Raw genomic sequence first — 27,655 nt, 5'->3', positions numbered from 1 at the left:
TGCAAACGAGATCAGAAGCTTCGTAAAAGGGCTGTGAATGCTGTTGAGCCGGCAGTTCCACGCTATTTAAGATGGTCTGAGCATCCTATTGTGTGGAGTAGGGAAGATCATCCTCCCCGGGTTGATAATCTGGGTCACCTGGCCCTGGTGGTGGCTCCTCGGGTGGGGGGATATAAATTCACTAAGGTGCTCATGGACGGAGGCAGCAGCATCAACATCCTCTATTATGAGACCTTCTGTCGTATGGGATTGATTGATAAGAACCTCAGCCAGTCCAATACTGTTTTCCATGGTGTGGTGCCTGGTAAGTCGGCATATCCAGTTGGTAAGATCGAGCTGGAAGTGGCTTTTGGAGATGAGTACAACTACAGGGCAGAAAAATTAACCTTTGAGGTGGTTAAGATAAGAAGTCCGTATCATGATTTATTTGGGCGACCGGCTTACGCCAAGTTCATGGCACGACCGTGTTACGTGTATTTGCAGCTCAAGATGCCGGGTCACAATGGGACCATTACGGTTCATGGCAGCCGAAAGATAGCCTTGGAGTGTGAGGAAGGTGACGCGGCTTATGCGGAATCTGTTTGTGCCATAGAGGAGTTGAAGTTTTACAAGGACAATGTTGACCCGGCAGATATGACGTCTTTGAAAAAGCCAACCACGGAGCATGAGCCGGTAATGAAATTTAAATCAGCTGATGAGACTAAACTTGTTGACTTTGTTCCAGGTGACTCATCTCAGCAGTTCAGCATCAGTGCCAATCTGGATTCGAAATAGGAAGGCGCGCTCATCGAGTTCATCCGTGAGAACAGGGACATCTTTGCATGGAAACCTTCTGACATGCCGGGTGTACCTAGAGAACTCGCTGAGCACACTCTCAATATTGATCCGAAGTTTAAGCTGGTCAGGCAATTCCTCCGGCGGTTCAATGAGGAGAGGCGGAAAGCCATTGGTGAGGAGGTAGCCCGGCTCTTGGCGACCAGGTTTATTGTTGAAGTTTTTCATCCAGAATGGTTAGCTAACCCGGTACTCGTGCTCAAGAAGAACGGCACTTGGCGGATGTGTGTGGACTACACGGACTTAAACAAGGCTTGTCCGGCTGATCCTTTCGCTCTCCCCCGTATTGATCAAATCATTGATGCTACGGCGGGTTGTGAGCGCTTAAGTTTTTTGGATGCTTATTCTGGATACCATCAGATCAAAATGGCAGTTAAGGACTAGGAGAAGACGGCGTTCATCACTCCCTTTGGAGCCTTCTGTTATGTGTCTATGCCTTTTGGACTCAAGAGTGCACAGGCGACTTATCAGCGTTGTGTGCAGAATTGTCTTCATAACCAGATCGGGCGCAACGTTCATGCCTATGTGGATGATATCGTGGTTAAATCCAAGGAGAAGGAGACCTTGGTAGATGATCTTAGAGAAACCTTTGATAATCTCCGAGTTTACAAGATGATGCTTAACCCGGCCAAGTGTGTTTTCGGTGTTCCTGCAGGCAAGCTCTTGGGCTTTCTGGTTTCTCACAGAGGCATTGAAGCTAACCCGGAAAAGATCAAGGCAATCACCTCTCTGGCTAAGCCGGCGTGCATAAACGACGTCCAGTGTCTGGCGGGTCGCATTGCTGCTTTGAGCCGGTTTATAAGCCGCTTGGCTGAAAAGGCCATGCCGCTGTACCAGATGATGAAGAAAACAGATGACTTTATTTGGAATGATGCTGCTGATGCGGCTTTTGAGGATTTGAAAAGACAGTTGGCTGAGCCCCCAGTCCTTGCTGCTCCTGTTGACAAGGAGCCTTTATTGCTGTTTGTAGCCGCTAACACACGAGCCGTCAGTGTGGCTGTGGTGGTGGAGCGTAAGGAGACGGGTAAGGAGTATCCGGTTCAGCGGCCGGTTTACTACGTCAGCGAAGTACTCATTGAGTCCAAACAACGGTATCCACATTGGCAGAAGCTTGTTTATGGGGTATTCATGGCAAGCCGGAAGCTTAAGCATTATTTCCAGGGTCACCCTATCACTGTGGTTAGTTCTGCTCCCCTAGGAGATATCATCCAAAACAGAGAAGCCACAGGAAGAGTTGCTAAGTGGGCTATAGAACTTGGGCCTCATGGTCTGAAGTACGTGCCACGCACTACTATCAAGTCTCAAGCATTGGTGGATTTCATCAACGATTGGACAGAGCTACAGGTGCCTGAAAAGAAACCGGACAATACCTACTGGACTATTCACTTCGACGGGTCTAGGCAATTGGAGGGCTCGGGGGCTGGAGTTGTATTAGCTTCCCCTCGAGGTGACAAGTTTTGCTATGTGCTACAGTTGATGTTTCCCTGTACTAACAATGCAGCTGAGTACGAGGCCTTGCTCCGTGGTCTTCGGATGGCTAAGGAGATGAGCTTGAGCCGGGTAAGGTGCTTTGGCGACTCAGATTTAGTGGCCCAACAAGTGTCAGGCAAGTGGGATTCCAAGGACCCTCTCATGGCGGCTTATCGCCGCGAAGTTGATGCTATTGCTGGACACTTTCAGGGTTACCAAGTAGAGCACATCGATCGCAGGAAGAACGAGGCGGCTGATGCATTAAGCCGGCTGGGCTCTCAACGAAAGCCGGTGCCGCCTAATACTTTCTTGGACATTTTGCATAACCCTTCTGTTAAGTTGCCTACAGAGGAAGACTTGGCTGTTCCTGACCCGGAGGCACAGTTGGTGGCGGCTCTCCACATTACCCCAGACTGTACAGTACCTTACTTGGCTTACATGACCCGGGGAGAATTGCCTGAGGATGAAACTTTGGCTAGACAAATAACCCGACGGTCTAAGTCGATGATAGTTATCAATGGCGAGCTGCATCGTCGCAGTGTCACTGGAACTTTTCAGCGTTGTGTTTCCCCTGAGGTGTTGGAAATATGCCCTAGAGGCAATAATAAATGGTTATTATTATATTTCTTTGTTCATGGTAATTGTCTATTATTCATGCTATAATTGTATTGTCCGGAAATCGCAATACATGTGTGAATACATAGACCACAACGTGTCCATAGTAAGCCTCTAGTTGACTAGCTCATTGATCAACAGATAGTCATGGTTTCCTGACTATGGACATTGGATGTCATTGATAACGGGATCACATCATTAGGAGAATGATGTGATGGACAAGACCCAATCCTAAGCATAGCATAAAAGATCGTGTAGTTTCGTTTGCTAGAGCTTTTCCAATGTCAAGTATCTTTTTGATGAATCTCGAACGTGATGTTACACATGTTCATAGTGTGAATACCAAAAGATGTAAAGTTGATAACGATAGTCCCACATACTTGTGGCACTGCCGCCTTGGTCACATTGGTGTCAAGCGCATGAAGAAGCTCCATGCAGATGGACTTTTGGAGTCTCTTGATTACGAATCATTTGACACGTGCGAACCATGCCTCATGGGTAAGATGACCAAGACTCCGTTCTCCGGAACAATGGAGCGAGCAACCAACTTATTGGAAATCATACATACCGATGTGTGTGGTCCAATGAGTGTTGAGGCTCGCGGAGGATATCGTTATGTTCTCACTCTCACTGATGATTTAAGTAGATATGGATATGTCTACCTGATGAAACACAAGTCTGAAACCTTTGAAAAGTTCAAAGAATTTCAGAGTGAGGTTGAGAATCAACGTGACAGGAGAATAAAATTCCTACGATCAGATCGTGGTGGAGAATATTTAAGTCACGAGTTTGGTGCACACTTAAGGAAATGTGGAATAGTTTCACAACTCACGCCGCCTGGAACACCTCAGAGAAATGGTGAGTCCGAACGTCGTAATCGCACTCTATTGGATATGGTGCGATCTATGATGTCTCTTACCGATTTACTGCTCTCATTTTGGGGTTATGCTTTAGAGACTGCCGCATTCACTTTAAATAGGGCTCCGTCGAAATCTGTTGAGATGACACCGTATGAATTATGGTTTGGGAAGAAACCTAAGCTATCGTTTCTAAAAGTTTGGGGATGCGATGCTTATGTCAAGAAACTTCAACCTGAAAAGCTCGAACCCAAATCGGAAAAATGCGTCTTCATAGGATACCCTAAGGAAACTATTGGGTATACCTTCTACCTCAGATCCGAAGGCAAGATCTTCGTTGCCAAGAACGGGTCCTTTCTGGAGAAGGAGTTTCTCTCGAAAGAATTGAGTGGGAGGAAAGTGGAACTTGATGAGGTGATAGTCACCCCTTCCGAACCGGAAAGTAGCGCAGCGCGGGAAAATGTTCCTGTGGTGTCTACACCGACTGGGGAGGAAGTTAATGATGATGATCATGAAGCTTCGGATCAAGTTACTCAACTTCGTAGGTCCACAAGGACACGTTCCGCACCAGAGTGGTACGGCAACCCTGTCCTGGAAATCATGTTGTTAGACAACGGTGAACCTTCAAACTATGAAGAAGCGATGGCGGGCCCGGATTCCGACAAATGGCTAGAAGCCATGAAATCCGAGATAGAATCCATGTATGAAAACAAAGTATGGACTTTGACTGACTTGCCCGATGAGCGGCGAGCCATAGAAAACAAATGGATCTTTAAGAAGAAGACGGACGCGGATGGTAATGTGACCATCTACAAAGCTCGACTTGTCGCTAAGGGTTATCGACAAGTTCAAGGGGTTGACTACGATGAGACTTTCTCACCCGTAGCAAAGCTGAAGTCCGTCCGAATCATGTTAGCAATTGCCGCATACTATGATTATGAGATATGGCAGATGGACGTCAAAACGGCATTCCTCAATGGCTTCCTTAAGGAAGAGTTGTATATGATGCAGCCGGAAGGTTTTGTCGATCCTAAGAATGCTAACAAAGTGTGCAAGCTCCAGCGCTCAATCTATGGGCTAGTGCAAGCATCTAGGAGTTGGAACATTCGCTTTGATGAGATGATCAAAGCGTTTGGGTTTACACAGACTTATGGAGAAGCTTGTGTTTACAAGAAAGTGAGTGGGAGCTCCGTAGCATTTCTCATATTATATGTGGATGACATACTATTGATGGGAAATGATATAGAGTTCTTGGAAAGTATAAAGGCCTATTTGAACAAGTGTTTTTCAATGAAGGACCTTGGAGAAGCTGCTTATATATTAGGCATCAAGATCTATAGAGATAGATCAAGACACCTCATTGGTCTTTCACAGAGTACATTGACATACCTTGACAAGATATTGAAGAAGTTCAGTATGGATCAGTCCAAGAACGGGTTCTTGCCTGTATTGCAAGGTGTGCAATTGAGCACGGCTCAATGCCCGACCACGGCAGAAGATATAGAAGAGATGCCTCGGCCATAGGGTCTATTATGTATGCCATGCTGTGTACCAGACCTGATGTAAACCTTGTCGTAAGTTTGGTAGGAAGGTACCAAAGTAATCCCGGCAAGGTACACTGGACAGCGGTCAAGAATATCCTGAAGTACCTGAAGAGGACTAAGGATATGTTTCTCGTTTATGGAGGTGACGAAGAGCTCGTCGTAAAGGGTTACGTCGACGCTAGCTTCGACACAGATCTGGATGACTCGAAGTCACAGACCGGATACGTGTATATTTTGAATGGAGGAGCAGTAAGCTGGTGCAGTTGCAAGCAAAGCGTCGTGGCGGGATCTACATGTGAAGCGGAGTACATGGCAGCCTCGGAGGCAGCACAGGAAGCAGTCTGGATGAAGGAGTTCATTACCGACCTAGGGGTGATTCCCAATGCGTCGGGCCCAATGACTCTCTTCTGTGACAACACTGGAGCTATTGCCCTTGCGAAGGAGCCCAGGTTTCACAGGAAGACCAGGCATATCAAGCGTCACTTCAACTCCATTCGTGAAAGTGTTCAAAATGGAGACATAGATATTTGTAAAGTACACACGGACCTGAATGTAGCAGATCCGTTGACTAAACCTCTCCCTAGGGCAAAACATGATCAACACCAGGACGCAATGGGTGTTCGATTCATCACAATGTAACTAGATTATTGACTCTAGTGCAAGTGGGAGACTGTTGGAAATATGCCCTAGAGGCAATAATAAATGGTTATTATTATATTTCTTTGTTCATGGTAATTGTCTATTATTCATGCTATAATTGTATTGTCCGGAAATCGTAATACATGTGTGAATACATAGACCACAACGTGTCCCTAGTAAGCCTCTAGTTGACTAGCTCGTTGATCAACAGATAGTCATGGTTTCCTGACTATGGACATTGGATGTCATTGATAACGGGATCACATCATTAGGAGAATGATGTGATGGACAAGACCCAATCCTAAGCATAGCATAAAAGATCGTGTAGTTTCATTTGCTAGAGCTTTTCCAATGTCAAGTATCTTTTCCTTAGACCATGAGATCGTGCAACTCCCGGATACCGTAGGAGTGCTTTGGGTGTGCCAAACGTTACAACGTAACTGGGTGACTATAAAGGTGCACTACGGGTATCTCCGAAAGTGTCTGTTGGGTTGGCACGGATCGAGACTGGGATTTGTCACTCCGTGTGACGGAGAGGTATCTCTGGGCCCACTCGGTAATGCATCATCATAATGAGCTCAATGTGACTAAGGCGTTAGTCACGGGATCATGCATTGCGGTACGAGTAAAGAGACTTGGCGGTAACGAGATTGAACAAGGTATTGGGATACCGACGATCGAATCTCGGGCAAGTAACATACCGATTGACAAAGGGAATTGCATACGGATTGATTGAATCCTCGACACCGTGGTTCATCCGATGAGATCATCATGGAACATGTGGGAGCCAACATGGGTATCCAGATCCCGCTGTTGGTTATTGACCGGAGAGGCGTCTCGGTCATGTCTGCATGTCTCCCGAACCCGTAGGGTCTACACACTTAAGGTCCGGTGACGCTAGGGTTGTAGAGATATATGTATGCGGAAACCCGAAAGTTGTTCGGAGTCCCGGATGAGATCCCGGATGTCACGAGAGGTTCCGGAATGGTCCGGAGGTGAAGAATTATATATAGGACGTCAAGTTTCGGCCACCGGGAAAGTTTTGGGGGTTACCGGTATTGTACCGGGACCACCGGAAGGGTCCCGGGGGTCCACCGGGTGGGGCCACCTATCCCGGAGGGCCCCGTGGGCTGAAAGTGGAAGGGAACCAGCCCTTAGTGGGCTGGGGCGCCCCCCTTGGGCCTCCCCCCATGCGCCTAGGGTTGGGAACCCTGGGGGGGAGCTTCCCCCTTGCCTTGGGGGGCAAGGCAACCCCTTCCCCCCTTGGCCACCGCCCCCCCTCCCCTTGGATATCCCATCTCCCAGGGCTGGCGCACCCCCCCCAGGGGCCTATATAAAGGGGGGAGGGAGGGCAGCAACCTATAGCCTTGGGCGCCTCCCTCCTCCCCTGCAACACCTCTCTCTCTCTCGCAGAAGCTCGGCGAAGCCCTGCCGGAGACCCGCTACATCCACCACCACGCCGTCGTGCTGTTGGATCTCCATCAACATCTTCTTTCCCCTTGCTGGATCAAGAAGAAGGAGACGTCGCTGCACCGTACGTGTGTTGAACGCGGATGTGCCGTCCGTTCAGCACTCGGTCATCGGTGATTTGGATCACGGCGAGTACGACTCCGTCATCCACGTTCATTGGAACGCTTCCGCTCGCGATCTACAAGGGTATGTAGATGCACTCCTTTCCCCTCGTTGCTAGTACACTCCATAGATGCATCTTGATGAGCGTAGGAAAATTTTAAATTATGCTACGATTCCCAACATGAGGAAGGTCAAGAAATTTTACGTGAGATTCACGAGGGGGATTGTGGTCATCATGCCGGCTCAAAATCTCTTGTGGCCAAGGCTTTTCGTCATGGTTTTTGTTGGCTGACGGCTCATGCTGATGCGGAGGACTTGGTCAGTAAATGTGACGGTTGTCAGAGGTTCTCGCGACGGGCTCATGTGCCGGCTCAGGAGTTGAGGATGATTCCAATTACTTGGCCATTTGCGGTCTGGGGGCTTGATATGGTTGGGCCTTTTAAAAGATCCAAGGATAAGAAGATTCACCTCTTGGTGGCGGTCGACAAGTTCACAAAGTGGGTTGAAGCAGAGCCAGTTAGTAAGTGTGACGCAGCCACAGCGGTTCAGTTCATGAAAAGGGTGATATTTCGCTTTGGTTTTCCACACAGCATTATAACTGACAATGGTACCAATCTGTCTAAAGGCGCCATGGAGGAGTTTTGTCAACGAGAGCATATTCGGCTTGATGTTTCATCAGTGGCTCACCCTCAATCCAATGGTCAAGCTGAGAGAGCCAATCAGGAAATCTTGAAGGGCATCAAGCCCTGGCTTTTGGTCCCTTTGCAACGGACGCCAGGTTGTTGGGTGGAGGAGTTACCCTCCGTGTTATGGAGCATCAATACTACTCCTAACAGGTCTACGGGTTACACGCCTTTCTTCATGGTTTATGGAGCGGAGGCGGTCCTCCCTAGCGACATCCGTCATGACTCGCCTCGAGTGGCGGCTTATGTTGAGGCGGATAATGAGCGGGCGCGCCAAGATGCTCTTGACTTGTTGGACAAACAGCGTGATGTGGCAGCAGCTCGCTCGGCGATTTACCAACAAGATCTGCGCCGCTATCACAGCCGCCGGGTTAAGTCCAGGGTCTTCCAGGAAGGTGATCTGGTGCTCCGGCTCATCCAAGATCAAACAGATGCACACAAGTTATCCCCGCCTTGGGAAGGGCCCTTTGTGGTCAGCAAGAACTTGTACAACGGGTCATACTACCTTATCGATGTTCGGGAGCACAAAGATTCACGTAAGTCGGAGGAAGAGACCCGTCGGCCGTGGAACATAGCTCAGCTTCGGCCTTATTACACTTGAGCCACCAGCTCTCATAATGTACATATTTCTATAGCCATGTATATATTATGATAAATAATAAAGCAGGACCTCTGTTCTTTTCTCCTCCAAAGGTAAAGTGTGTCATTTCCATTACAACATTACATGATCACTTGGAGGTGGATCCGGCTTACGATCGTATTCGAATCTAGCCGTTAACAATATGATCACTTGGGGGCTTCCTGTTCAAACATAGGTCGTATTCGAACCAAAGAGAACATAGCTGTCGATACCCACTTGATTGGCAAATTGCCGAGCTCATTGGGGAGTTTTTTTATCATATTTGAATCATGGCTGAAGCCCCTTTGGGAACCGACGTGGATCGTATTCGAATCAGTGTCGTTAAACAACTCTTAAGGTCATTTGGGGGCTTCCTGTTCAAACATGGGTCGTATCCGAACCCAAGAGAACATAGCTGTCGGTACCCTCTTGATAGGCAACGCCAAAGCCACTGGGGGCTATATGATCGCATTCGAATCTTAGCTTAACCCCTTTGGGACGGTTCTCTGGTCGTATTCGAATCAGAAGCCCCTAAGTTTTTGATCTTTTGGTTTGCAATAAGTTCTTTGGATCAAATTAAAGGTGTGCACGGGCGGTTCATACTCCGCCGGCTTAACTTTGATTAATAATGATTGATAGCACACAATAGGCATTACAGGTGCTGGTGAACCGGAGTTGCGTTCTCAACCTCATTATTTGGGTTACATAAGCCGGAGGTGTACTTGCAAGGTGCAGGTATGCTATTGTGGTTATCCCGAAGATATGATTGAGAGCCGGTCTTTTATGACCTTGGTTTATATTCTGGGTTATATATAAGATATATGACTCTCCATGCGGTAAGCTGCCTAGAGACTTGTGATTTGTTTTTCTACGCAGAACAATTAAAGACAGTTCTTCAAGCTTAAGGAAAGTAAATGATCAAATATAACCCGGAGGAATATAAAGAGCAGCTTCAACGGAGTTAAGCACTCCACACGTGCACGATGGCACGACAAAATTAAGTGTTTGTCCTATTCTATTACAAGACTCCCCGAGTCCAAAAGGTGAGGCATTGTTTTTAAGGCGTAACCATGAGCCGCCTAAGAAATCAAGGTGCTTGTTGGGTTGAAGCTCCCGGCTCATCCCTCTCCGCTCCTCCGGTTGATTCCATGACCTGGAAGGTTGATGATTTCCAGTCAATGCCGCTCAAAGCTTCAAATTGAGCTACATCATCAATTAACCCGGCCGGGTCAACTTCTGGGGCGAAGGTATGCTTACGAGTCGGAGGGATCAGGCTGACTGCTTCATAGCGTGGAGTTGGGATCCTCTGATTCTCCGCGTCGTAGCCCGGCTGATACTTGGTAAGGTCTGTGTCATTCCCAATCAAGGTGGCCACCGGGTGAACGCTCTTCACACAGGCGGCAAAGTCTTTCTGATCAAAGGGGGTGCCATCTTCCTTCAGGCTGGGATATCCAAGAGCGATGTCGGCCGGGTCTAGCTCCGGTAGAAACGCCTTGGCCCGGCTCAGAGCAGCTATAGCTCCGGCTCTTGCAGAAGCCCGTCTCAGCTCTTGGAAGCGTTGAGGAAGTACGGCAAGCCGCCTGAGTACGTCTGCCAGGTGAGTGGGAACCTCATTGGACAGGGCCACAACGGCTAAAGCACGTTGTGACCCGGTGTAGAGTTGCTCCACCAAGGTATAAACCGCCTTCAGCTTGGTCAGCACGTTCTGATTCAGATTGGAGCTTCTGGGACCTGCATAATAACGTCAGGTGAGCTGATGGCAATGATGGGACTTATGAGACATGAAGAATGTAAACTTGTTAAAAGCTTACAGAATAACTTACCGAAGATTGCGGAGACCATCTGTGACACATGGTGTTTTAAGCCGGAGAGTTCGGCGGTTCTTTCAGTAAGGGCAGCCTCCGCTTGTTCGGCCCGGCTGAGCAAGGCAGTCTTCTCGTCGGCCCAAGTTTTTCTTTCTGTTTCAAATTTTTTCTTCAGTTTTTCTAGTGCAGCAACACTGAACTCAAACTTGGCATTGGCCTTCCGGGTCTCAGTTTCCTGGGTCTTCAGGTGGTTCTTCAGCTCAGAGATTCCGATTCAAATTTCTTGCAGGCAGCCTGTACAAATTTCGGGTTACAGTTTGAGTGGTTATCATGCAACATTAAAGTCCCAAGCACTTTGCAAGCAAAGACACTTGGCACTTGGGGGCTAATGTATGCTGAAAGATTCTATTTATAAGTGCCGGTTCATGAAGGTAAGCCGGAAGTTAAGTCTACAACATATTCTATCATAAGTAATAGACTTGGGGGCTAGCATGGTAAGGATGACTATGGAGTAAGCAAGAGAGTTGTACCTCAGATTTTTGCTGTATCTGCTTCACCATGTCAATCTCCAGGTCCCGGCTGTTGTGCACTTGACCAATATAACCAGAAACAATGTCTCCAATGCTCAAGTTAGCATAGTCAGTGATATCCAGTCTGGCCCTGCGGCGCTCCAGCAGTTCTTCTTTAGCAGAGCATCTGGCCAGCACAGTGGGTCTTCCCGGCTCAACATATTCGGTCCGGGTAATCACCACATCCGGGTCATCGGCCGGTTGAGCTGAGCTGGGGATCTCCGGGTTGTCAGAACTCTCCATGGCTTGTTGTTCAGTTGGAGCGGTGGTTTCTGGAGCTGGTGCAGACGGCGGCTCAGAAGCAGAGGCTTTGGGTTCAGTCAAGACCGGTTCTTCGACCGGCTGATTTTTCTTTGCCCTCTTGCTGAGCTTTGCTTGTGCACTGAAAGTCAAACGGTTAGTGCAAAAACATGAGTAAGATAAGCACAAAATAAGATGATCATCATTACCCGGGCGCAGTCTTGAAAGCCGGCAAGTTAGATTGCATGGAGTCACCGGAGGAAGGTGAAGTTTCCTGATAGTTTGAATCGGAAGAATTGAGTGGTTGGCGAGTGATGCCCACCAAAGGATGAAAAGGATATAAGTTGGAGATAACCTCGGTCCGGCCCTTCCTTGATGCTTCGGGTAAGCCGGAGGAGAGGTCTGCATCCTTGCTGGCCCGGGTTTGCCTCCGGCTCTCATGAATCTGTTGCTTCAAAAGAAATTGAGGATCTTGATAAGCTAAAGGATGGGAAAATCTTACTTTCCGGGTTACTCTTCGGACTTTCAGCTTTGGCAAGGGGTCCGAGTCGGAGGAAAGTATAGTTACCTCTTCAATCACCGGGTTACTGGCTCCGATGTCCTCCTGCTAATAGTCAGTGTCAATAAGGTGGTTAAGAACAAACAAAAAAAACAAAGAAGAGCATAAGAGTCAAGGGCTACCTCTAACTCGGAGGAGTCATCCAGCTGAAGCAGGTCTGAGGCGCTAGGCTTACTCCCCTTCTTGCGGGGAGCGGCTCTCCTGGCGGCCTTCTTAGCCTTCCTGGCTTTTTTAGCAGCCTCATGGTCATACCTGACCTTCCAAAACTTATCATTAGCCTGAAAAATACAACAAAGGTTTCTTGAAGTTAAAGACGAAAATTATTAAAATGAAAGGTAAAGTGCTCAGATCAGTAGCTTACCGCCGAAGCCGGATTAGCTTTGCATAATGGACTTAAGCCGGTCCTCCCGCAATCTGCTAAGCTCTCGTTCAGAAGGGATTTGGTCATGTCATCAATGACGTCTTCAGGTAAGTCGTTGGGGTTGTGCCGAAGAGGATCATCCTTCCGGCCGGTGTAATCACACATTAAGCCGGGGCGGCGGCTTAGAGGGATCACCCGCCAAGCAATCCAGACCCGGACCAGATCAACACCGTTAAGGCCGTTTCCCAGAAGAGCTTTGATCTTGTTGATGGTGGGGATAAGGGGTTGACGCTCAGCTTGAGACAATTTGTCTGGCCGGGGGTGGTTTGACTCCAGACGCAGGGCGCGAAAGCCGGGCAGAGGGTTCTCATCAGCCGGAGAAGTATCCTGGCAGTAGAACCATGTCTGATTCCAGTCCTTTGGGTGGCTTGGCGGCTCAGCATAAGGAAAGAGGCAATCTCTCCGTCGTTGGATTGAAATTCCGCCAAGTTCCAAGCTAGGCCCATTGGCACACTCGTTCTGGCGGTTCAGATAAAACAGCTCCCTAAAGAGCAGTAGGCTGGGATCTTCTCCGAGATATACCTCACAGAACACTTGAAAGTTACAAATATTCGACACGGAATTGGGTCCAATGTCTTGAGGTCGCAGATCGAAAAAGTTCAGAACATCTCTGAAGAATCTTGAGCCAGGAGGAGCAAAGCCCCGGCTCATGTGATCAGCAAATATAACAACCTCTCCGTCTCTTGGTTGAGGTCTTTCTTCGGACGGGTCAGGGGCACGATAGGACATGACCTCCTTCTTAGGCAGGTAACCCGTCTTCACAAAGTCATCTAAAGTATTATCAGTAACATTGGATCTCACCCAGTTGCACGTAATGGGTGCCTTGGGAGCCTTGGGCGGCATGGTGAAAGACGAAAGCCTATGACAAAAGAAAATGTCCGGTTCAAATATAAGCCGGAGGAAGATTTCAGTCCAGTATTCAAGATGGCGGCTTATGAAGGGGCCTAATGATATATGGCTAACTGTGTCGGGTTATCTAAGCCGCTGTGGATATCATAAGTAATTCAAGCTGTTTAAAACTCTATCATGAATAAGCCGGAAATTTCACAGCGCATGGCCTCTTTTAAGCCGGAGATATGAGCCGCCATGGTTAACAGATGCAGGTTTTTGTCTAAGTGTTGTACAAACAGGTTTCACAGGTTGCAGGGATTATTTTGGATCAAACGATAGTCCAAAAAGAAAAAATTTCTAGACCTAGAAAGCTGATACAGAGAAGTTCATGAGCTCAGAACGAGGTCTTTCTGCGGACAAAAGGGATCTACTAGCATAAAAATGAGTGCGAAACCACTACCGCAGGAGTTCTACCCTGTTTTCCGGATCAAAAGGGGTCGCGGTGGAAGGACTGTGAAGAACTCGAGATGAACTACGAAGAACAGGGGAAGAACGACAGAACCCTAATGCGAATCTACTGTATGGAGTGGCGAGGACTTACCGGCGCTGACGAGATGCGGAGGTTGCCGCCGTTTCTCTGGACCGGTTCAGGGTGATGCAGCGGCCGAGGTTGACAAAGACCAGGGGCGCGGCGGCGGCGGCGGAGCTCGGGCTCTGGAGCGTCAGAGGAGGAAGACGATGGAGGAGAAGAGTGACGAAGGCTTATGGGCCGGGCCTATTTATAAGGGACGGCTGATAAATGGGCGCGAGAAACGAGGAGGCCAAGACGCGATTATCTCGCCACAGAAACGCCTCGATTTTCGGGATGGTCATTAAAGATAAGATCCGTTGGGATATGACAGAATAAAAAATGAATTTAATGGAAGATGACGTCACGGCGGGTTACCAAGAATCCAGAAGATGACGTCACGGCGGGTTATAGCCTTCGCACAAGCAGAAGCCGGAAGATTTTCTTTCAAAGGGATTGAAGATTGACATGAACCGGTTCAAATCAATCTGGGGCCTAATGTTGAGGATATAACCATTAGAGTCACCCGCCCAGGAGGGGCCGGGTTACGTCATAATGATCATCACGTGAAGCCCAATACCAAGCTTGAGGATGGCGGATCAATAATGGGCTTAAGACCCGGAGGCGGCTTAAGGCCCGTAGTGATAACCCGCCGTTATGGCAAGACTTGTAATATAAGGCAAGAGTAGTTAAGAGTCCGAGCCGGATACTGTTATAAGCCGGACGGGACTCTGAGAGCCGCGGGCGTCAACCTCTCTATATAAAGGGGTGACCCGGCGGCGGTTCAGAGAGAGACAACAGATCGAGAGCCAGGCATAGCGATTAAGCTCCCTGGTCATCGAAACCCTAAGTAATACCACCTCAACTGGACGTAGGCTTTTACCTTCATCGTAAGGGGCCGAACCAGTATAACCCTCGTGTTCCTTGACCCGCTTAACCCCTTTAAGCTTCCTAGCTGCGATGGCTCCACGACTAAGTCCTTGCATGAGGGCATCTGCCGTGACAATTCCACGACAGATACCAAAACCATCGCACTATATAATAACAAGCAATAATAAAAGTAAGAAAATTAGACAAGTATCTATCTAAAGTAAGAATTCTTTTCTTTCAGAAAGAAGATAAGAACAAGAGGCTCACCACGTTGGTGTCGGCGACGAGATCGGTGCGGGCGATCGACGGCGGTGAAGACGGGGACGGGACGTGACGGACCGCTAAACCTATGCAAATCTCGGGAAAATGGAGCTTGGAGGTCGAGCTTCGAGAGGAGAAAGCTTAACTAGTGTGGCTCGGGCATTTCATCGAACACCTCATGTGCATAGGAGGTGAGCTAGAGCATCCAAATGCCCTCCCCTCGCCGGCCAGAAAAAACAGAGCACTGTGGAGTGCTCTGCTGCGGCGATGGGGTATATATAGGCAACTCATTTGTCCCGGTCCGTGGCTGGAACCGGGATTAAAGCTCCCCCTTCTGTCCGGTTCGAGCCACGAACCGAGACCAATGTATGTGGGCCAGGAGCGAGGCCTATTGGTCCCAGTTCGTGCCAGGAACCGGGACAAATGGGTCCAGACGAACCGGGACCAATGCCCACGAGGCCCCAGCCGGCCCCCTGGGCTCACGAACCGGGACGTATGCCCCCCATGGGTCCCGGTTCGTGACTGGACCGGGGCTAATGGGCTGGCCAGGCCCGAACCAAAGCCCTGTTTTCTACAAGTGACTAGCGCCTCCAGGCAAAGCCCGCTGGTGGTTGGCGGCCGCAGGATCTGCTCCCCTCCTGTAGTACGTTCTTACCTTGTTGAAGGCATTGCTTGAATATGCTCAGATTGATTCTTCAGGGTGAAAACCTAGATTCTGGCCTTGTGGATGGATCTGGTGACGACGACGCTTGAGTGTCGCTCCCTTCTTGAAGGCGTTATTGTTGAATGATGTCGTCGTCCATTTGGTGTCATCATACGGTTTATGCGGATATGGCCATTACCGTAGTTTGCCGACCGCAGATCTGATTGTTTTGGTTTGTTTTCTCGCCTACGCAAAGTTGTGGTCTTTTATGACTTTGTTAGTTGTCGTCCGGTTTTTGCATGTGTGAGTTGGCGTTGTTGTGTGCATCCTAACTATGCAGAGGCCGGGTATACCTCATTATGTTATGTATTTTCTTTATGCTTCATTTTGAGCCAATAAAATTCATCTTTTGTCAAGAAAAATGAAAAGATAGTTTCCCTACCGGTTCCTTAAAAAAACCATTGAAAATGAAATCTACTAGCTTTTTAGGACACCTTAGGTCCATTCGTCTATTAGCTAACATGGGATGTGTAAGCCAGTATTACATTTCATTGAAGCATCTATTACTAAGCTCCAACCTTAACCAAATTCTATCTAATAAGCACCACAGTCATTGCGACAAAATTGTTTCGGTTGTCTGCCATCTTATTGGCAACATCTTAACTCATAAGGAGCACAAGTCATATTAAATCAGCAATGGACAACCTTCAACTTCACTGACCAATATATTGGAAGAAGCACAATGAACACACAAACAAATCAATGCATGCTTTATCATCCCATCTACACCTCTATGATGGATCTAAAGCTGTACAAAACTATTATACACAACACATTTGTTTCAGCCGGAAGGAGGAATCTACAAACGGTAGCTGTCCTCCAGTATGTCCTTCCAGAAAGAATCACTCTCTAGAGAGCACAGATCGGGCAGCTCCATCATGGGCTCCAGCAAGCCACTGAACTCCTGCGCGGGCGACCAGTTACCCACGGGTGCAACATCATGCGATGCAAATGAAGTTGCAGTGTTGCAGAGCTGGTCAGCCTGTTTAGCTGCTGCAAAGGAGCTCGTTCCCGGAGACGTGTCGTTGGTCAGCTGCTGTTGCGCCACGTGTTGCTCTGCAAAGTTGGAGGTGTTGCAGAGGTAACCCGGCTGCAGGCAGTTCATCTGGTCCTGCTCCTGCAAGAGGTTCGGAACCATGCTACCGCTTGAGTTTAGCATTGCGTTTGCTGCAGCTAGGTTAATGATGAGGCCGCTGGCGCCATTGTTGGATCCGATGGCCTGGAGGAGCTGTTGTAGAAGTTGCGCCTGCATAAGGGCGCCGGTGTCCAAGCTGCCGAGGCTTGTGGCCGCCGCAGTGCAGAGGAGCGCCCCGGGGTGGTGGGCGATGGAGGTGGCGTTGAGGTGGTGGTGACTCTGGCCGGGTGGCAGCTGCTGATGTGTCACTGGGTCGACGCCCATGCGTAGGAGCTTCTTGCGGATGTGCGTGTTCCAGTAGTTCTTGATCTCGTTATCCGTCCGGCCCTCCAGGTGCGTCGCGATCGTCGACCACCTAACGTACAACAATAATTTATCCATGTGAGTGTCATTTCAAGACTAACAACTACGGCAAAAGGTCCAGCTGGAGGAAATTGACAATCCATGCATGGGCATGGCGGCTAAGCTATGTGTGTGGAGTAGTTGCACTTGACGTGAAGAACGTACTTGTTGCCAAGGCTGGCGTGTAGGGTGATGATGAGGCGCTCCTCTTCGTCGGTGAAGTTGCCGCGCTTGATGTCGGGGCGGAGGTAGTTGGTCCACCGGAGGCGGCAGCTCTTGCCGCAGCGGTTGAGGCCGGCGGCCTTGGGCAGGCCGCGCCAGCTACCGACGTTCCCGCCGCGCTTCTGGATGTACTCCACCAAAGTCTTGTCCTCCTCCTCCGTCCATGGCCCTTTCTTCACGCCCGCGTCGTGGCTGCAGGACGGCGACCTCCCCATCAGATCGATTTTCTCGATACAAGCTCTGCTAGATAGTTACCTAGGATCGACTGGTGGCTGTGATGGATGATGTAGTGGCCAGAAGTCAGAACTCAGAAACTATGTTGGTGTCTTCCCTTGGTCAGGTATATATAGAGGAGTAGAGGGCACGGCCAGTCCATGGTCGTACTCCATGACAGACTGACAAGGCACGCGAGGTGCCGCGGAAGCTACGAATTTTCCTTCCATTCTGCCGTCGTGGCGACTAGTGTTCCACAGTTTGTCTATGTCCAGTGGCGTAGCCACAGGGTGGCCAGGGTGGTCCATGGACCACCCTGGGATTTGGCCCACCATCAGCCCATGAGGAATATTTTTTTGCGTTCAGAGAGAGAGAGAAAAAAAACATAGGCCAGCTACGGGAGCCCACATTACCATTTCCAAGTACTTGCACATGGCTAATCTGCCTGCTGATCGTTCTCAACTTCCGATCCTGAATAAATGTATGGAGATGCAACTTATTCTGAGCTCCGATGCTCCTGATTCCTCCTGAACGGCTTGAGCTAGCTAGCAGAGACAACACGGCACGAGGCAACGCAGGCGGCCGGCAGCATGCTGCAGGTAGAGGGGTTGGTTTCCCGGTGTTGTGTGGCATCCGGCAGTCGAAGGCAGGGTGTCGGGGTCCTGGGGGCCCCCGGCGTGCGTTTACGGCAGCTTGAGCTGCCGAGCAGGTGCACCGACCGATCGATGTCAAAACATCTATTCTTTTTAAGTTCTCATCTCTTTCCAAGTATGTTCTCAATTTTTGCTTTCATGGTTTGAATAAGCTTAACTGAGAGGGCAAATCTCAAAGTTTTTTTTTTTTTTGCTTTCTGGGTTTGCTTATATTAATGCTTGAACTGGAAACTAATTATAATAGATTCACTCCAATTGAGAGTTTCACATATTAAAAGATACTTCCTCCGTACGAAAAAGCTTGTCCCAAGTTTGTCCCTCAAATGGATGTATCTAGCACATAGTAGTGCTAGATATATCCATTTGAGGGACAAGTTTTTTTTGGACGGAGGGAATATTATAGAAATGTTGCAAAAGGAAGAGGGCTGGAGATATTGCATCCCTTTATTGTTTTGTGCTTTTGATAAATTCTATATTCAAAAGATAGAATGTTGTATTTTTGCCCAAAAAATTGTGTCAGTTGGACCACCCTAGATAAAAATCCTGGCTACGCCACTGTCTATGTCGGATACTGTAAACAAAAGGCGTGTGTACGATGTAAGTCAAAGAGGGCAGTTGTCCGGAGATCTGGCCACGTAAGTCCAGATATATCCTCCTGCATGCGCTGCATGTCGCAAGGCAGGCAACAAGAATATAAAGTGATCACTCTCAACAAGTGGCAGGCTGCTGTATATAAAATGCATTATGAGATCGCTCTATGTAGTGTAGCACCTGTAATTCAGGATCTGCTATCTTAAGCACGCCAGGTAGATCCTAAATTTTGGGGTACGTAGCTAGAGCTAGTGCCACGCACGAATGAGGTAACGGGGCCGGCGCTATCCATCAAGGAGGAACCTTCCTCGGTTCCTTCCATGGAGTGCTGATCGACCCAGTGATCTCACTGCTGAATATGTTCCAAATTGCGTTACGTCCATGTTTTGGTCTCTCGAGTCACGATGCAGGAAAATAATAACCTACGATTAGCATCCTACTAGTATACTATAGTATTTTCTTTACCTATCCTGCTGGCGGCTTGATCGAGGTTTCGCCAGATGATTTGGGTCGTGAAGTCGGTGAAGAATCCGATTAAAATACTCGTGGAAAACCACTGCCGAAAGTTAGGCATGCGTTCGATGAAACATGACGGATATTTTTGGAGTATGAACGTACGGCACCGTGCCTCTTGTAGCTCGATCCGGTGCTGCTTCTGAATCGGAGTGCTCATGACCATATTGCCAAGTCAGGATTCGGGACGACCGTGGCTCACCAGCCATTTCTCCCCGTGGAAAACCACGTTGCCTTCCTGTTCTGGTTCAGACCGCCACCTGATCCACTAAAAGAGCATGTGTGACAGTGTGAGGCAGCTGGGTAGCCGAGCCGTGCGCACGTACTTGAACGCGGTGGCAGCCGCGCATGCTCGTCTTTGTTCATTGGTGTCGAAAATATGTCTCGTCTTCTACGACCATCTCCACATGGCAGCACCGAGTGAGACGAGTCTCGTGCGAATGGAGGAAGGTGAGACGTACCGGACGGCTATGTCGAAAGTATGGGCCAGTAAATCAGCATGTGCGTATGAATTGATGAGCTTCCTTTATGGACGAAATTGATAAGACTGAAGCTCCGCCAACGAAGACCGGATCTCTTGGAGGATGTAACTTGTAACGTTAGATGGCACCGCTGCCCACATGAATTGCATTCACCACTTTCAGTCATAAGCTAATGCCGAGCTTCACGACAAGCTAGACCTTCGAGGGTGCCTGGGTCTGATATTATTTTTTTATAAAAAACATTTCATTCAATTGATATATCGAGGTGATACCACCGCATTGAAAGAATGCCTGGCCTCTGCATACCGTGATGCACACAGTCAACAAGTCCAACAAACCTAGAAAGTATATCGTTTTACAGCAAAAATAAATCAGCCCAGCCTAGGGTGGGGCAAATCCTATCCGGATATTACGCCGCCATCCATGTTGGGAGAAAACCTTCCTGGCCGTATGCTCCAGCCGTGTAGACGTCATCATAAAAAGGTCTCTGTCCTCCGGCCTCTGCAGGGTAGACCACATACGAAGCCATCACGTACACGCATGAATAACCTGCACAGGAGATGAAACACATTTATTGTTAAAAACCAAATCATTCCTGGTAAGACACAGTGGCCAACATAAGGCTGTCGCCCCCACGAGTAGATGTGCAGAAAATTGTTTATTGATACCCCGCAACCAATTGTCGAACATGTTTCGTGCACTACGTGGGGGGTATGGATTTGAAGCTACTTGAACTATGACCCAGACTGCACGAGCAAAATTACACTCAAAGAATAAGTGTTTAATGGACTCGTCATGGTGGCAAAAGACACATGTCTTACTACCTTGTCAATTGCGTCGAGCCAGATTATCTCTAGTTAATATGACCCATTTGCATAAAAAACTGAGGAATATGTTCACTCTTAGAGGAATTTTGAGCTTTCGCAATTTCTTGTTATCAACCAGAACATCAGTGTCAGCCATTGCATCATACAAGGATTTGACTGAAAAGCTACCGTTCTGATGCAAATTCCATCGAAACTTGTCTGGTTCTCCTGACAGCTGAATGGCCTCCAGACGAATGAGTAACTCATTCCATGCTACCAGGCGTGGCCCAAAAAGGTTCCTACGAAAAGAAATATCAGGCTTTTCTTGTCCCAATACTTGTTTGATCATGACGAATTTATGTTTGACGATCCTATACAAGCTAGGGTGTTGCACCATAAGTGGAGTGGCCCCAGCCAGGTGTCTTCCCAGAATCGAATCTGAGAACCATCCCTAACCGAGAAACTACCAAATTGGAAAAAGAATTCCTTAACCTTCATCACGCCACTCCAAAAATGTGAGTCACTGGGCTTCCAAAGATCTTGAGAAATGGCTTTGGACCCCACAACTTGTTACGAATGATTTCCTGCCACACTCCATTCTCAGTGAGTAGTTTGTATAACCATTTACTCAGAACAGCAATGTTTTTTATCTCAAGATCCTGGATTCCAAGGGCCCCTTGACTTTTAGGTCAGCATAATACACTCCACCTAGCCAGCCGATATTTCTTGGATTCATTATCACATTGCCAGAAAAATCTAGATCTAAAATAATCGAGATGTTGAAGAACTCCTTTCGGTAAGTGAAAGAATGACAACATGTATAAAACCATATTGCTGAGGACGGAATTGATCAAAACTAATCGTCCCCCATACGACAAGAGTTTGGACTTTTAGCTGGCTAGACGTTTCTCAAGTCTTTCTTCCACGTGCTTCCACTAAGCGATAGTTAGTGAATCGGAATACCTAGATACCTAATCAAGAACTGGCCGAGCTGACAGCCAAAAATCATTGATCAGATAGCTCTACAGCATCACCGAAGTAGAAAAGCTTGCTCTTATGGAAGTTAATTTTGAGACCAGAGAGCCCCTCAAACGCACATAAAAGAAATTTTAGGTTTCTTACTTTATCTAGATCATGATCCATAAAAAGTATAGTGTCATCCGCATATTGTAGAATAGACAGACCTCCTTCTACCAAATGTGGAATGACGCCATTAATTTGACCAGCCACATTAGCCCGCTCAACAAGGATAGCTAACATATCGGCCACAAGGTTGAACAAAATAGGGGATGCGGGGTCCCCTTGGAGAAGCCCCTTCTTAGTCGGAAAGTAGTTGCCAACATCATCGTTGACTTTGATAGCCACTCTACCTCCAGAAACAAAACTCTCTACCCATCGACACCCTTTTGGTGAAAACCCCTTCATTCGCAAAGTTTGCAAGAGAAAGGGTCATTTGACTTTGTCATATGATTTTTCAAAGTCTATTTTGAAGATGACTGCATTCGACTTTTTACGGTGAAGCTCATGCACAGTTTCATGCAGTACAAAAACTCCATCTAATATGTTGCGTCCTTGCATAAACGTTGTTTGGGTGGGTTTGACCACGTGGTCAGCCACCCCGTTCAACCGGTTAGTTGCCACCTTTGTGAATATCTTAAAGCTGACATTTCAAAGGCAGATCGGTCTGTATTGTTGAATACGACTAGCCTCCTTAGTCTTGGGCAGAAGGATAATTTCCCCAAAGTTTAATCTGGCGATATCAAGATTTTTGGCATGCAATTGATTAAACAATTGAACCAAATCCTCCTTAATCATATCCCAAAAACATTGATAAAACTCTGCCAGAAAACCGTCTGGTCCTGGAGCCTTATTGTGTTTCATTTGGAACACCACGGTCCGAATTTCCTCTTCAGAGAACGGAGAGGTTAAAAACTCATTTTTCGCCTCCAAAACTTGAGGTGTGTCATGAGTAATAGACTCGTCCAGCGTAAAAGGGCTTTCAGGTGAAGGTCCAAAAAGCTCTTTGTAGTACTTAGTAATGTAATTTCTGAGCGGTACATCCCCCTCGATACGTCCTTCGTCCTGGTCAAGAGAGAAAATATGTTTCTTTCTATGCCGGGCCAGCATTTGAAAGTACTTCATGTTATCATCACCCTGAACAAGCGAGTCGGCCTTGCAAAGTTGGTACCATTTAATCTCTTTCTCGCGTAAAAGGCGGGCAATCTGCTCATTTAGATGGCTTTTTTGGTCAATCTTAGCAGCAAAGAGAGGCCTCACCTCAGCAATTTTATCAAGAGCATCGATTAAGGTATATAATCGCAACTTTTCTTTTTTGTATATGCCAGCGGTGTGCTTAGCCCATCCACGAAGGAATCGTCGCAAGGCGCAAATTTAATTGTTCCATCTTTGAATGGGCGTGTTACCCCGAGGTTTATGTGACCACACTTTCTTAACCAGGTCATGGTATCTCTCTCTAGTGAGCCATCCCAGTTTGAATTTAAACTGTGGATGGCTATGTTGGGAAACGTAGCATGCAATTTCAAAAAAATTGTACGCTCACGCAAGATCTATCTAGGAGATGCATAGCAACGAGAGGGGAGAGTGTGTCTACGTACCCTCGTTGACCGAAAGCGGAAGCATTTGACAACACGGTTGATGTAGTCGAACTTCTTATCGTTTCGACCGATCAAGCACTGAACGTACGGCACCTCCGAGTTCTGCACACGTTCAGCTCGATGACGTCCCTCGAACTCTTGATCCAGCAAAGTGTCGAGGAAGTAGATAAGTTCCGTCAACACGACGACGTGGTGACGGTGATGGTGAAGTGATCCGTGCAGGGCTTTGCCTAAGCACTACGAGAATATGACCGAGGGTGTAATCTGTGGAGTGAGGCGCTGCACACGGCTAACAGATGTTGTTGTCTGTTCTAGGCGCCCCCTCCCCACGTATATATAGGTGGGAGCATTGGTACGCGTCGGTGCTATACAAACGGTTTTTAACCCCTTTCCGTGATGGTGTTCGGAACCGTCACCTAGTGAGTGTGGGCAATAGGGGGGTCCTTCCCACACGACCCAGAAACCATCGAGGATATGCCCTCCTGGCACACACGCTCGGCAAAATGAGGTCATGTGCGACCGGCGAGCACTCAAATACAGAAATACGTACAGTAGTGCTCAAAAAAATACAATTATATAGACGAAATAATTTTCGGTCGTAAGTACATCCCACACAGTCAGTCACCGCTAAACGTTTCCGTTCGTATATACATCCCACACAGTCACTCCAAGGAAAACGTTTGCGCAAGGTGGCGTAACGCAAATAGTTTTCAAGAGAATGTCGTGTGTGATTGTTCATTGATCCAACACGGTTTATTCCTAAAAACTGTGTGCGTTGCCTGAGGTCATTGCCCAAGGTGTTTTCTCAATAATCGTTTGCAATAGGAAAACCGCTAATTGGCCAATTAGCGGGCTAATTGACCTATTATTAATAATCCATTTACTAATCTAATTGACATTCATATTAAGCACATAATATATTCCATTTCCATATTAAGGAAGCAAGATTTCATAATTGAAATACATCGGAGTACAACATGATATAGCTTTAGCACTCAGCTAGCCCATTACATAACTGCACCAGCAGCAAGTTTCACATGCAACATCTAGAACCTTTCGAAATTAGCATCATAGACGGTACATAGAGAGATGCATCTCATCTGGAAAACTGCTGAAGCGGAAGGCGAATATCGAGCCTTCATTCATGTTGAAGGTCTTTGCAACTTTAGGCCAGTGCCTGTGGATGATTGACCGTCCATCCTTCGACCTCTTCAGGAACACTTCAATATTGAACCGTGGGTGTTGTATGAAAAATTTCCTCGCCTCGTGACCACAGAGGTGGTTTGAGAGGTAATCATCAGTGAACCTGAAAACAAGGATGTGCATAAATATCTTCTCTATATTCGAAATGGGGCAAAGGAATAAAAAAAGGCAAGGTATAATAGCTAGTACCATCTTGTAAACCTCAGTGCTTCCCATTGTTTCCCTGCAACACATATAAGGTAGTTAGTCATCAGGTTAAGTAAGGGTTCGCATGCTATCAGTAAAATATGTTGATGATAAATAAGCACATTGCAGATTCATCAGATTAATTCAAGCCACATGGAAAACCCATTTATCCAAACCAAGCATGATTAAGAACTAGGAAATATAGCACTTGTATATGTTTCTCATGTATTAAGTGCAGCCAAATTCGATTTATTCCTCACATGGTATACAATAACAGAATGCAGCCACAACAATTGAACATCGCATTGCAGAATTGAACCAAGCAGTTAACTAAACACCACAACAAATGAACCAAACGTTAACTGAGCACCACATTGCACAATATAACATACTCCTAATAGAAGATCAGACAGTTAACCAAACCAAGCATGCTTAACAACTTGGAAATATAGCAATTGTATTTGTTTCTCATGTATTTAGTACAGCCAAATTTGATTTATTCCTCACATGGTATACAATAACAGAATGCAGCCACAACAATTGAATATTGCATTGCAGAATTGAACCAAGCAGTTAACTAAACACCACAACAAATGAACCAAACGTTAACTAAGCACCACATTGCACAATATAACATACTCGTAATAGAAGATCAGACAGTTAAGAAAACCAAGCATGCTTAACAACTTGGAAATATTGCACCCTGAAGAATTGAACATCACATTTGCATAATTGAACCAAGTAGTTAACTGAACACCACATTGCACGACATATAGAACATATACACTATAGCAGAAGATTGCATGGTAAAAGTAGATAGCACAATTCACTAGAATTTGTTAAGGAAAGGCAGTAGCTAGCAAACTGAACATGGGTCCTTATAGTGAGCTAATAAGACAAGCTACTCCTCATTGTCGGAGATATCGATGACGATTGGCTCCTTGGACATGGAAGAGGGCGAGGCCTCCTCATCGTGGGTGCCCTCGTTGTATTGGTGAGTTGCCTGAGCCGCTCCGGGCACCAACCTGCTGGCTCTAGAGATGAGGTAAGCACGTGCACGCTGAGAAAACACATCGTAGTCTTCGTCAAAGGCACCGACGGTGGCCTCGAGAAAAGGCCACGAACTGTCGTTTAAAGTAGCCAACCGTGTCGCGGCGTCGGCACGCAAGGCGTCAACGGTGGCCTCGACGACGAGGTGCTCCTCCAAGATCTGGGGGTCGGCACGAATGGCAGCCATCGCGATTTGCTTCTCCGCTGCCAAATGCTCCTTGAGATCCTGGTTGTACTGCGTGCACCATGGCTTAGGGCGGCGCTTATTTGGTGGAGGGGTCGGTGATTTGGGTGGAAGGTGTCGCGCTTGCACTGGCGGTCGGGGCATGTGGGATGTGGAAGGAGGAGGAGGATGGGGGTCGGGTGTGGATTACCTGCCTGGATAGGCGAGGACGAGCAGCGTGAAGGAGGGTCGCCGGCGAGGAGGCAGCGCTGCAAGCAAGGAGTGAAGATTTCAACTTGGAAAGGAAGGCGGAAACAGGGGAAATGTGTCTTTTGGTAAGGGGGAGGGGGCGGGGAGGTAGATATTTCTGCGGAAGCCGAAAATTTGGAATCGCTTCAGCGAAAAAACTGACGCGCAAATTGTCATCACACACGGTCCCTTATTCAGAGCGGGCTGTGGACTGTAGCCGTCGCACCTTCTCGTGTAAGTCGTATGCGTACAATACTCCGACGGTGCTCCAAGATATTTTGTGCTGCATCTCACACGGTTGGTTATAATAAACTATGTGGGATCTACTTGATTTTTCGTCTTGATTTGAATTACAAAATGGGGTCACATCGGCCATGGACGGTGTTTGAATTGCTAGACCTTTTATCTGCAGTGAACATGCAACTATATGTGTGTCATAAAAGAATTGGAATTATTCAGGGTTCGTTTGGACATTTTTATGCATTAACTGAGTTTTCAATGCATTTATGTGCATAATTCAAATTTGAACTACATGCACATGCTCCAGTGCATATAAATTGGTTGAAAAATCAAATCTTTGTCCTTGGGTGCATGCTTAGGTCCCATGCAAGAAATGGGAATGAATGTCAAACACCTTGCCACCGTCACTCGGCCGCAAACATTGAGATACCTTGTTTTTAAATTCTAGTAAATCCAAAACTCGTCTGAAATTCATGAAACTTGGCATGCTATCATGGAGCGGCATCAACATGCCGTGGTAAAAAAATTCCCATTTGCGGCAGGTTTGGGTATATGCTTCTCACAAACCAGAGCTTCTCACAACAAGCATGATGGTTTCGGTAGGGAACGCCCCACCTTTGGGGACGAAACGATATCCATTGCCTCTTATTGCTTTGAAAAATTTTCTCATGTCAACATAGAACAACAGGAGTGTTGTGTTATTTTTTGTGATTTTTTGAGGTTTGTTTGGACATTTTTATGCATTAACGGAGTTTTCAATGTATTTATGTGCATAATTTAAATTTAAACTACATGCACATGCTCTATTGCATATAAATTGGTTGAAAATTCAAATCTGTGTCCTTGGTTGCATGCTTAGGTCCCATGTAAGAAAAAGGGAATGAATGTCAAACACCCTGCCACAGTCACTCGGCCGCAAACATTGAGATACCTGATTTTTAAATTCTAGTAAATCCAAAGCTCGTCTGAAATTCATGAAACTTGGCATGCCATCATGGAGCGGCATCAACATGTCGTGGTAATTTTTTTGTCCCATTTGTGGCAGGTTTAGGGATATGCTTCTCACAAACCAGAGCTTCTCACAACAAGCTGGATGGTTTCGGTAGGGAACGTCCCACCTTTGGGGACGAAACGATATCCTCTTATTGCTTTCAAAAAAATTCTCGTGTGAACATAGAACAACAGGAGTGTTGTGTCAATTTTTGGGATTTTTCGGGGTTCGCTTGGACATTTTTATGATTCAATTGAGTTTTCAATGAATTTATGTGCATAATTCCAATTTGAACTGCATGCACATGCTCTAATGCATATAAATTGGTTGAAAAATCAAAT

The 27,655-nt window shown here is 47.2% G+C and overlaps 1 protein-coding gene across 1 annotated transcript; it reads right to left on the bottom strand.

Annotated features, from left to right (window-relative positions):
• Positions 1 to 16,459: 16,459 nt before the first annotated feature.
• On the bottom strand, positions 16,460 to 17,619 carry LOC123049957 (transcription factor MYB41). The gene is made up of 2 exons (XM_044472811.1): positions 17,303 to 17,619; positions 16,460 to 17,150 (listed from the first exon to the last, which is right to left on the bottom strand). Exons 1-2 carry the CDS (start codon positions 17,572 to 17,574, stop codon positions 16,460 to 16,462), a joined length of 963 nt encoding a protein of 320 aa, XP_044328746.1. The 5' UTR covers positions 17,575 to 17,619.
• Between the last annotated feature and the right edge of the window lie 10,036 nt (positions 17,620 to 27,655).

This window comes from Triticum aestivum, chromosome 2D (assembly GCF_018294505.1).
Source record: "Triticum aestivum cultivar Chinese Spring chromosome 2D, IWGSC CS RefSeq v2.1, whole genome shotgun sequence".
NCBI classification, from domain to species: Eukaryota; Viridiplantae; Streptophyta; class Magnoliopsida; order Poales; family Poaceae; genus Triticum; species Triticum aestivum.
The sequence above is the reverse complement of the archived record's forward strand: the minus strand, read 5'-3'. Positions and strand labels throughout refer to the sequence as shown.